General features: G+C 50.6%; 1 protein-coding gene across 1 annotated transcript in view; it reads left to right on the forward strand.

Moving 5' to 3' along the window:
• The window catches only part of LOC121713766 (plexin-A1-like), a 34,603-nt gene extending 23,309 nt beyond the window's left edge, over positions 1 to 11,294 (forward strand). The window contains exons 3-4 of the mRNA XM_042098681.1: positions 6,045 to 6,227; positions 11,131 to 11,294. Coding sequence (XP_041954615.1) covers positions 6,045 to 6,227; positions 11,131 to 11,223 — 276 coding nt within the window. The 3' untranslated portion in view covers positions 11,224 to 11,294. The remainder of the gene's footprint in view (positions 1 to 6,044; positions 6,228 to 11,130) is intronic.
• The last annotated feature ends 257 nt before the right edge of the window (positions 11,295 to 11,551 follow it).

Below are 11,551 nucleotides of genomic sequence, written 5' to 3' on the forward strand. Positions count from 1 at the left end.
TCTCGTCTAACAATCAGAGCTCAGAAAATGACTCACCATATCTGTCTCTCTCCCCCTCCCCCATCCTTCACTGTCTCCCCTTTTCATGTGGAAATTCATCCTGCTCTTGCTTTTGTAGGAGAGAATGATTTTGCTAATCACATACACTACTTACATGTAGGAGGAAAAGAGGCACCCATGCACTCATCGTGTGTGTGTGTGTGTGTGTGTGTACATGTGTATACATTTGTGTACATGTGTCTGTGTGTGTGTGTGTGTGTGTGTGTGTGTACATGTGTATACATTTGTGTACATGTGTGTGTGTGTGTGTGTGTGTGTGTGACGTTGCACTCGGCAGGTCAGTGTGGGTATGAGTGTGCTGCTTGTGTGTAGCTGTGTAGCTGTGTGCATGGCTCCAGGTCTCAACCAGATGCTGGGGGCCAGGCGTGGGTCAGGCGTGGGTCAGGCGTGGGTCAGGGCCGGCCACATAATCACGCCTCTGTGCTGAGCCGGCCTGCCCTGGGGGTGGGGGGCAGAGCTGCCCCGATCGCAAACATCTGTCTCATAGCCCTGGCCTGTTACTCGCCAGACTGTGTGTGTGTGTGTGTGTGTGTGCACGCATGTGTGGGTGTATGCGTGTTTGTGTGTGGGTGTATGCGTGTGTGTGTGGGTGTGTGTATGTGTGGGTGTGCATACACTATTCAACTTCACACTTTCATTTATTTTTCAGGTAAGTGGAAATTAGTTTTCCACGTAAATGTAATGTGCATCAAACTTGAATAAAGGCACGCACAAACACTCCACACACACTAAAGACACACACACACACACACACACACCACCATAAAGTGTGTCATTGCTTTTCTGCATGATGTTGAAGGTGTGCTGTTGGCACAATGGGATCAATCAAAACCTCATCCTAGACTCATGCATGCAAAACCTTGTAAACATGAGTTAATGTGAAATCCCTCAAATGATTTATTGATACATGTTTGAATATGTAGGCTCTGAAAGGGTAGTGTTTTGAAGAGAGAATTGAATAATCTCCATCTCTGTAATCACCACCTTAGCGTGCGACTGTAGCAGCTCCCCTCGTATGTGGCCCCTTCGCTCACCTCTAAGCCCCATTCACGTGGCCCGGGCTGCCCCTCCGTCACAAAGGCCATAGCACGGGATTAGAGAGATGGAAGTGACCGCCATAAAAAACAACGGCAAGGCTTTCAATGGAGAAACAGAATGGAGGATAAAGAAAGGAGACTGTGTCTGTGTGTGTTTAGAGAGAAAGGGAGAGAAAAGTGCAAAGGACACGGTAGTCTGTTCATATGGCATGAAACTGCCTGTACAGTGTAGTGTTGGGTAGAAACACACGTAGAGCAGTCCTACCCAATCCCATGTGTGTGTCTAGTGTCACATGCTGCTGTTTGTCCTACTCTTTGGGGCCTTTTGCTGTTGTAGCACTAGACAGATCATATGATGCATTTATACAAGGCTACGGACAAACTCCTTAGAAAAGTAGCCACTTTTCTTAAGTGTCTTTACCTTTCCACTCTGTCATGAGGCAAAATAAAGTGCTGATGTAGTACATTTCACACGAGGAATTTGGTGCGAGAGCTCGGGAGAGTGATTGGAATCTCTTGCTGGTTCCTTCTCCTGTGCCAGGCCGGCCGCAGACCTGCGGGGGGGGGGGGGGGGGGCTGCTGTGTCTGGGCACGTGGTGCGCCGCTCTGTGTGTCTTTAGGTGGACGGAGATGCCGCGGAGGTCACGTGGACTCCACAACAACGCCGATGCCAGCGCGGCGTCTCGGCTGGCCGCTGTCGAAGCGAGCGCCATTAAGGGCCAATTAGAAGGCCCCCCATCCGCGGGCCGGAGCAAGCAAAGGGCCGCACTGCGAGGCCCCGCTCCAGCCCACGCTACAAATCAAACAGGAAGTTGGCGAGCTGCCATAAATATGCTCATCCCTTTGCACTCTGGTACAGCGGCTAGGACTGTTTCTTGGCTCTAAGGAGAACATTCCTTGTGTGTGTGTGTGTGTGTGTGTGTGTGTGTGTGTGTGTGTGTGTATGTTTGTATTTGGCAACAACCTTGTATTTCCGTCAGATATGTTCTGATCTTACATCTGTCTGTTGCACAGTCTCTCTCTCTCTCTCTCTCTCTCTCTCTCCACCTTTTCCTCCCACACTGCCTGGTACACAGACACACACTCACATATAGACAGACACACACAGATACACACATACATATACACACATACACATACACGCACATGCACACACATACACATACTGTATAGCACATATGGTGTAAGACAGCACAGATAATGCAATTGCTGTCAGATATTGCATGAGTATATTCCCTAAACCCGTTGCAGTCAGTGCGCTCTCGCTGGAGCTTTGCTCTGGGGGCTTTGTGTGTTTGTACAGTGGGGCCCAGGACAAATGAACCCTCTGAGGCTAATGCTTGTCTGTCACATCCTCCTCTGTTAAGCCACGTTGCTGTCCCTATTGATTTCCAGAGAGCGAGCGAGAGAGAGAGAGAGGGAGGGAGAGAGGAGAGAGTGAAAGAGGAGAGAGAGAGAGAGAGAGAGAGAGAGAGAGAGAGAGAGAGAGAGAGAGAGAGAGAGCGAAAAGAGGAAGAGATAAAGCTATACAGGAGAGAGGAAGGAGGTGGTATCTACCCTCTAGCGATCGATCAGATGGTGTAGTGATGAGGCGTTTGAATCACAGGCTACTTGCTGGCAGAGGGAGGCGACTAATAGTCCTGTCTAGAACTCAAGAGTTGATTTTCATTTGCTGAGAGGAGAAAGGCACACCTTGTGGGTGAAAAGCAAACATGGACATGATCTATGTAGACCCTTGTGGAAGCTAGAATTAAAAAAAATGCTTAATTATACTGGACAGTTTGCTGTTGTACACAGATTGTTTTCTATGCGGTAAGATCTTCTGGCAGCATTTTGTGTTTGCCAGGCTCCCGGGGTTTGGGATGTAGTTTCTTGTATCTTTTCAGTGTTTCGCCCAGAAGCCTTTTCAGAACTCTTAATCTCAAGGATCAGTGCACAACCTTTCGATCCATGTTTCAAACTGTGTTTGGAGCGTGACGCTAAGTGCCCCAAAGCGAACTCTCTCTCTCTCCACCCCGGCGCGCAGCCACAGAGGGGTCGAAAGCCCGAGCCGCAGAGCGTCCCCACCACTTCCTGTCACGCCGTTCTCATCAAGACCAGACTCGACTGTCAGGCAGCAGAGATGGAGAACCCAGATAGGAAACAAACAAACACACAGACAAACAAACTAACAAATGGAGCTGGGACAAGTTGGGGCTGGGGGGGGAGGGCTCTGATAGCCATGCCTCATTGGCAGCCTGAGCTGGGGGACACGGGTGGCTGCCATGCTATTTCCGCCAGTCCCAAAAGACACGGCTTTCCGAAAGGGAGAGGGAAAATTCCAGAATGCCTGGGGTATTCGCTGGACTGACGGAATTCTTTTGAAGTACCCCGGTTCGTTTGGTATGCTCTCAGTTTCGCAAGGCCTGTTTGGGGAATGGAGGGCTTTAACCAACTAAAAAGTAGTGTCTATCATTCTAAATAAATGTGTTTCATAAATTGTAGCTTTTTATTTGAAGTAATTGTCATTCAGTCATGGGCTATTGGCTGTTTGTTGTGCAACACACTCTACAGGGCTAGGAACTCTTACTAGTTTGCTCTCTTCTTATAGTTGATCATCACCAGTTCAACATTTTGTGTCATAAAACTATAGTGATTTTAGTGGTCCTATCTGGAATAGTCAGAGCTTGACCGATTGATGTCTGATTAAAAAAAAAAACAAATCTGGGGACATGTTGAGTGTTTTTAGTCAGCTCTGTTTTCAGTTGTTTTTTATTACACTGCAACTGAAGAGAAGTTACCCTCCATCATCATTGACTTGATGTAGGCTACAGCTTACAGGATGGTTATAAGTGAAGGAGGTAGCTAGAATGCCGAAATTCAAACTTTGCTGCCTTTTTCTCTATAGCATTTCTGTATAAACAGGTCACTGATATTGACAGGAGGCTAGTTTGTTATTCTAAACAGTCATTATTTCTTCTTCTAGATGGTTGGTGGAACATGGGAAAATTCTTCATGGGAGGCCACAATAATAAATATATTAATAGGCCCATATGCACACAATAAATTAAACTGCTGCTTAAAAAGAACTCAGGGATAGAATTCTTGATGAGATCTATTGTGCATTAACCTTGCCAAGTAGCTGTTTGTTTAACTAGAGCTATTTGCAATGCTTGTTACTCTAAAATAGTTGATGAAAAGGGGCTAATTTTTATCTGTGGGGTGGGAAGTTAGACCCCCCAAGTGATAGCTGTGCCCCCCTAACCATAATTGTCTGGTGACGTCCCTGGCAATGATGCATGCCCACATGCCACCTTTTGTCTTTCACAAACACGGCTCTCTGTTCTCCCCCCGCAATCTGCTGCCCGGTCTATTTCCAGAGCCGTCCTCCTGCTCGTCAACATCGCCCTGCTCCTGAGGGGGACGGGGGTGGGGGGTTGGGAAGGACATGCTCTCCTGTGTTGGAGGGCAGAGCTCTGGTCTTCTACCCCCCTCTCATTACCCTTGGCAACTTTGGCACCCCGTGCTGGGTGAAAAATGAGGGGCACCACCAGGCATCGGCAACGGGACTCGGGGTCGGCGATACTCTTGTTCTCGCTAATGAGGCTGGCGCGTTTGGCGCGGGCCGTTGGGATGAGAGGGGCGGCTTGTGTATGGAGGCTAGGGGGGGGTGTGACGCATGTCCGTCCCCTGTCCTGTGCGTGTGTGTGCAGCCGTGTCTGCGGGACTGAGAGTGGGGAGCCGAGTGAGGGCTGGGGGAGTCCCTGGGGGCCACTCGTTGCATGCTTAACAGCGAATGCTTGTGCTTCCCAAGGAGCTTAGCGCGCCCAACACGGCCCTGCTTTCCTGTGCGTGGCGAGAGCATGGTCTGTGTGTGTGTGTGTGTGTGTGTGTGTGCATGTGTGCATGTTTGATTGATTTGCTCATATCGAAGCAATATGCCTCCTAATGAACGAGAGGAAGCGGGCAAGTGGTTAATTAGCATCGTCCCAGGCTTCAGCACGGATCTGGAGCTCATTAGTCCAGGTAGCAGTCATTATCTTGCGCTTGCGTGCGTCCGACTATGTGCAAGATACTGTCTGTCACCCTTAACACGCGCCTATCAGACGTGGCGTAATTAAGCGTTTTAATCAACCCCCCCCCCCCCTTAACCCTGGCATATGTGTGGAACCAGCAGTATCATCAGATGTGACTCCAGAAACCTGAGGGAGCTGAAAATGTTGCCTAGTGAAAACATTTCCACCAATTAAGTGGTTAGGCCCCATATTTGACGTCTCGTTCAGCTCAACTAAACAAAATAATTACAGTATGCATATGTCGCTCATGCTCTACTGGCTGTTGCTTTGGCAGACACGGGGGGAGATGTAAAGGAAGACTATATGTTCACTATATGTATAAGCAGTAGGTGTTGGAGTGCCTCAGAGTGACTGGCCCTCCTGCAGAGCGCTTTTCTGGCGGGAGCTTTTGGTGGGATGTAGGTGCCTTTGGCTTTAGCAGGTGGCCATCTTCCTATAAGAATCCCACAGATAATCCCTCATCTGAGGGATAAGATCCCGTGCTGTCTTTTTCTCTCCTCTCCTCTCTTCTCTCCTCTCCTCTCCTCTCCTCTCCTCTCCTCTCCTCTCCTCTTCTCTCATCTCTTCTTCTTTTTGCTTCTGCTGCTTCTGTCCTTGTCTTTTTCTATATCTTGCCTGAAATGTGGTTGTTAGATGTTTTTTGCATTGATAACATCCTCAGAATAATATGCAAGTGTGGAAGATTCTGTCATTACTTATCAAAAAATTGTTATTTTTGGGTTGAATAGAAATCTTATAGGCTAATTTGCATTGGAGGTAGGGTGTTATCTTTTTAAACTGTCTCTTTTGAGATAGGACAGTCACTTCACATTTGCTTAACCACTGTGTTTCTCCCCCCCCCCTCCCTCTCTCTCTCTTTCTCTCTCTCTCTCTCTCTTTCTCTCTTCTACAGCCACTTCAAATAGATGACAACTTCTGTGGGCAGGACTTCAATCAGCCCCTGGGTGGGACCAGCACCATCGAAGGGCTGCCGCTGTTTGTGGACAAGGAGGACGGAATGACCTCGGTGGCTGCCTATGACTATCGTGGGCACACGGTGGTGTTCGCAGGCACCCGCAGCGGTCACATTAAAAAGGTAAGATGTCCTCTCCCATGTTGGGTCTGTTTCATGCACAGCTCGACACTCTAAACAGCACCTTAGTGAATGATTGATGCCTCTGCCAGTTGGATCCATTTTCTTGGCCCTCACAATCTTCTGCAGAATGTTTGGAAAGGCGCTCGGCTTTGTAAGAGATGCAGAATATAACAGTATTTATCTGTGAGGGGAAATGTTTTCCTGTCATAGTTTTACAAAGGGGCGGCTGATGTGTTGGGGTTTGATTAGAAATGAGTTTGCTGTTGGCATCAGCGTGTGTGTGTGTGTTAGTGTGTGTGTGTGTGTGTGTGTATGTGTGTGTGTGTGTGTGGGGGGGGGGGGGGGTTTCTGGGAAGGATTTCTACTGTTCAGGCTTTGAAGAAGTTTTTCACACACACATATACACACACACAGCCACTCATCTCTTCCTTGCTAAGCGTGCTGAAACCCAGTCCTGGAGTCCTTGCGGGTGACCCCTACCTGAGGTTTTGCGTGTGTGCGGGCCAGCGAGAGGAGGCCTGGCGGGGAGGTCTTGAGTCAGCGGATCTGAAACGCTAGTCCATGATTGGAATCGCATTTCCCCTCCGCCTCCAGCTCTTCCTGTGCCCAGGTCCAGTGCGGACTGCCGGTGTCATCACACGGAAATCGATGGCCCATGCACATACCAGTGTGTGTGTGTGTGTGTGTGTGTGTGTGCGCGCGCATGTGTATGTTCTCTGGTTGAGTAATTGGAAACGAGTCCTCCCCCACCCTTCATAACTCGTCTCATCCCCCCGAGCGCCGCTCATCTTGAGGACAGCGCAGCTCAACCTTGGCCCATGCACATACCAGTGTGTGTGTGTGTGTGTGTGTGTGTGTGTGTGTGTGTCAGCGTGTGTGTCAGCTCAACCTTGGCCACTCAGACACCAGTGCAGCCACAACCCACTTCTGCGGGGGCCCTTGGAAATGCATCTTGACCAACCATAGGCCACAACATAAACAAGCGCCTAATGAACCAATTACTTCAGGCCGGCCAGCAGGAGCGTGTGTGTGTGTGTGTGTGTGTGCGTGTGTGTGTGTGTCAGCGCGTGTGTGTGTGTGTGTGTGGACGTGTGCGTGCGTGCGTGTGTGTGTGTGTGTGTGGGCGGAAGCTGTGGCGGCGCGGTCCCTCCCGGTTGTGAGCGTGCTGGAGAGAGCAGGCGGTGTGGTGGGAGTGGGGCCATGCTGAGTCCAAATCGTTGCAGGCAGTCTTGTTTTATTGCTATTCATTTGGAGTTAAAGTGTGTGCCGTGCCCTAATGAAATGTAAAGCTGCAGTCTATTGATAGCGGCTCATTGTAATTCCCCCGCTCGACCAGAGCTGCTGGAAGGCCTTATTGATTCATCTGTATGAATATATAATCAGGGGCGTAAATCTTAGCTGTGGCGGACAGCTGGATGAGTGTTTGTATGTGTGTGTGTGTGTGTGTGTGTGTGGGGACGGTGTGTCGGTTAGTGTGTATGTGAGTGTGTGGTTTATTTGTTTGTTGGTGTGTGTGTGTGTGTGTGTGTGTGTGTGTGTGTGTGTGTGTGTGTGTGTGTGCACGTACATCTGTGTGTGTGTGTGTGTGTGTGTGTGTGTGTGTGTGTGTGTGTGCACGTACATCTCTGTGTGTGTGTAATGCTCTTGTCTCCTTCAGTAATTGTGCTTTGTGTGTGTTCCTGGGTGTATAATTTCCTCCTAGGTGGTGGTGTGCACTGAGATGTGTTTCTTTTCAGCACCTGCTACAGACGCCTCATGCATTTCACTTCAGTCGCCATTTCAGCCACTTTAGCACAAGTGAGCACATCATGCGTTTGCTCCTAGCGCTCGCCTACGGACGACAATCTCCGTTTCTCCAGTCAGCTCGTCTCGTGGAGCTACCACGTTGACCGCATGTGGAGGCGTTTGTGGAGATTCTCTCTCGTTGCATGTAATAAATATGCGCTGTCCAGGAACCCTCTCTGCTGGGCTGTAATGGGCCCAGGCGACGGGCCACTTAGGTCTGGGTGGTCGGTGCTGTGGTGAGGCCTGTCCAGCACGGCCGATTCCCCGTGCGTGAGCCCACACCCAAGCCCAGGAGCACAAGGTCACTGTCTGCGCTCTAATGGAATTCCAGCATCCAAATGCCAGAGCACAGAAATCTCCATTAAAACCTGGAAAGTGCTCTGCGGTCTATTTATAGCGCGAGAGAAATACCCCCGCGTGGCACGGGCCAAACAGCCGCCCGCCACCTCTGTGGCTGATTGTGATTTTCAATTGATTGTTTAAAGAAGAAAATTTGCCAGAGAGATTAAAATGTGTGTGTGTGTGTGTGGGACAGGACCATATGCTGAGGGCTTCTCTCTCTTTCCCTCACTTCCTCTCTCTATCTCTCTTGTTTTTTACCTCTCATCTCTTCCTCCTCCTATTCAGGAAGAAATGACCTGCCTGAGCGGGAGCGGTCTCATGCAGGCATGTGGGCAGTGCCGAGGCCTGGCCAAAGCCTCCGTGGCGTGTGGTCATTTCTTCCCCAGCGCTGATACGAGGGCAGTGAGATGTGCAGCTGCTGCCAATTAAAAAGCCTCATGAATAACTGAGCCATCTGCCTCCGGGCTAGGCCATGAATGCAAGGCCCTCTTACTCTCTCACTCACACACACACACACACACACACACACACACAGAGAAATTCTGTCCACGTGCCGAGGCGTGGAGTCTGAAAGTATGGGGAACTGCGGTGTATGTAAACAGACAGGAGGTGTGGGCCGAGCTGGGAAGAGGACTGATGTGACTCCTGCGGCCACTTAGGATTCCACCGCCCCTGGCCATGCTGATTAGCATGTTTCAGCGCCACCCCTCGCACGGCTCTACCTCCGTGTGAAATGTCACTTTAATTAAGAAGCATGATTTGATTTGAGTTAATTTGCTGAGCGACTCGTAATTAAGGATAACATTTGGAAGAAATGAGGTTAGTGTGTACTTTCTGTGTGAGAGTGTACGTGAGTGTGTGTGTTTGTGTACGTGCGTGTGTCTTTCTGCGGCGATGACAGCTCTGCAGGTGTCACATGATGTGCTGGCCCTGGGTGTCCACTGAGCGGGTAGCATCGTCTTTAGCTCATTAGCACCCTGACAGGTCCAGCAGTGGCTTAGTGTGGACGGGGGTAGTGCAGGCCATTATGTCTCCTCCGAGTCGCCAGGGATTTGTGGTGAGGGGAGAGCGTCAACATGAAGCCCATGTGACCTGCCTCTGCAGCCCATGTGACCTGCCTCTGCCACAGCAAGGCTGTGACCTGCCTCTGCAGCGCATGGCTGTCGGAGTGCTCCCTCCCGGTGGCCTCATGCTGTCATTAGCATTTACTGTAGCCTACTCCCATACACTGTTTTTCTGTGTCACCTTGAGTTCCTTCTCTCTCTCACTCTCTCTCTCTCTCTCTCTCTCTCTCTCACTCTCTCTCCCTCTCCCTCTCTCTCTCTCCATGCGTTAGGCTCACTGCCCATGGCCCTCACTCGTTCTCCAGGGAGAGGCTGTTTGAGTAGCACTCCACTCCCCGGGCTAGCGTGTACCATGGCGGTGGCCGTGGTGGTGGAGAGTGACAGGCCGCCTCTGCTATGAGCAGCCCCGCACGCTCCGAATCTCCACCACCCCACTCTGCATAGCAAATGGGTGGAGGTGTGAAGAGACTGCCGCTCAGACCTGAATCACCCCACACACTAGAGCGCTGTGGGTTAACGCGTTGATTGGGCACGTGTGGAAGCGCGCTTTCCTGGCGCTGCAGGCTTCAATCTCAGGCGTGGCTTATTACCCGCGCGCCCTTGAGAGAGGCACTTAACCTGAATGGCCACGACGAAACAGCAGCCTCTGTTAATGGCGCTGGCATTAGGTTGTTATGTGGGGTGGGGAGCTGTTAGCGGAGTATGGGGAAGCTAATGCAATCTGGTAGATGGAAACAGCTTGTAACGAAACAACCACATTATTAGAGTGAAAAATAAGGACCGTTACTTAAAGCAGTTGATTGGCAAAGTGGGAGTGATCGGCAGTGGAATTCTAGATAGAATTTATAGCGGTGTGTGTGTGTGTGTCCGTGTGTGTGTGTGTCTGTGTCTGTGTATTTGTGTGTGTGTGTGTGTGTGTTTGTGTGTGTCTGTGTATTTGTGTTTGTGTGTGTGATAAGAGTTAAACTACAGAACAGTAACTCTGTGTATACTGCCGGGTCATTTCCTGGCTCATTTGTTGTCATATGCTGATGAGGGGGCTGGTGTTAGGGGCAGCAGCAGCAGCTGTGTGTGTGTGTGTGTGTGTGTGTGTGTGTGTGTGCAACTGACGTGGCGTGAGGGCACACAGTGGGGATGATGGTCACTGTCAGGTGCCGCCCGCACTCCACCACTGCTCTGCTGCACACTGCTGCCCGCATCTGTCGGGAGGCTCGCTGGCCACATACCAGTCTGCTGGATCACATTCCAAACTACTTACAATGTGTGTGTGTGTGTGTGTGTGTGTGTGTGTGTGTGAGTGAGAGTTGGTGCTGTTGTTGTTGTTGGTGGTGACGGTTGTTGTTTTTGTTGATGTTGATATTGTGTGTGTGTGTGTGTGTGTGAGAGAGTGAGAGTTGGTGCTGTTGTTGTTGTTGGTGGTGACGGTTGTTGTTTTTGTTGATGTTGATATTGTGTGTGTGTTTGTGTGTGTGTAAGGGGTTGGTGGTGGTGGTGGTGGGGTGTGTGTGTGTGTGTGTGAGAGAGAGAGGGTTGTTGTTGTCAGTCAAAGTAAGGAACAAAGACACTCATCTCTTCTGGAACCCAGTTAAGATGGACCAGAAAGCAAGAGACACTTGCCCTCCCCCCTATTGCCACCTGTCTCTGGTGTGGATGTGTGTGTGTGTGTCTCTGTGTGTGTGTGTGTGTGTGTGTGTGTGTGTGCGCGCACGCAGTGTACAGTACACGGTGCCCAGGAATCTCACCTGATGCCAAGGACAGCTGCTCGATCAACAGCTCGCAGCAACACATCTGCGCCTGGCCCCTGACGTCAACCCTCTGTTCGACAACTGCCACCGCACGTCTCGATGGCGGGGAGTTGGCAGGCCGAGACAGCTGTTCCTCTGCTCCTCTCCTCTCCGCTCCTGCCCACCAGCTGGCCCTCCATCAAGGTGGCCACAGCCTTGCCACTCCAGTCCAGCGCTCCCCCTGAAGCTCACCCGGGAGCCGCTCTCGCTCCGAGTCCGTGGGACGCCACACAGCGCTCTCCTCAGATGACCTCTGACCCTTGCCTGTGCTGTGGCAAAGTAAGCCACCTATATTTTTCACAGTCTTGTGTTCGCAATGCAGAGAGGTTGACTGAAAGCACTGTGTGGC

The sequence above is a fragment of the Alosa sapidissima genome, chromosome 7 (assembly GCF_018492685.1).
Source record: "Alosa sapidissima isolate fAloSap1 chromosome 7, fAloSap1.pri, whole genome shotgun sequence".
Classification (NCBI taxonomy): Eukaryota; Metazoa; Chordata; class Actinopteri; order Clupeiformes; family Clupeidae; genus Alosa; species Alosa sapidissima.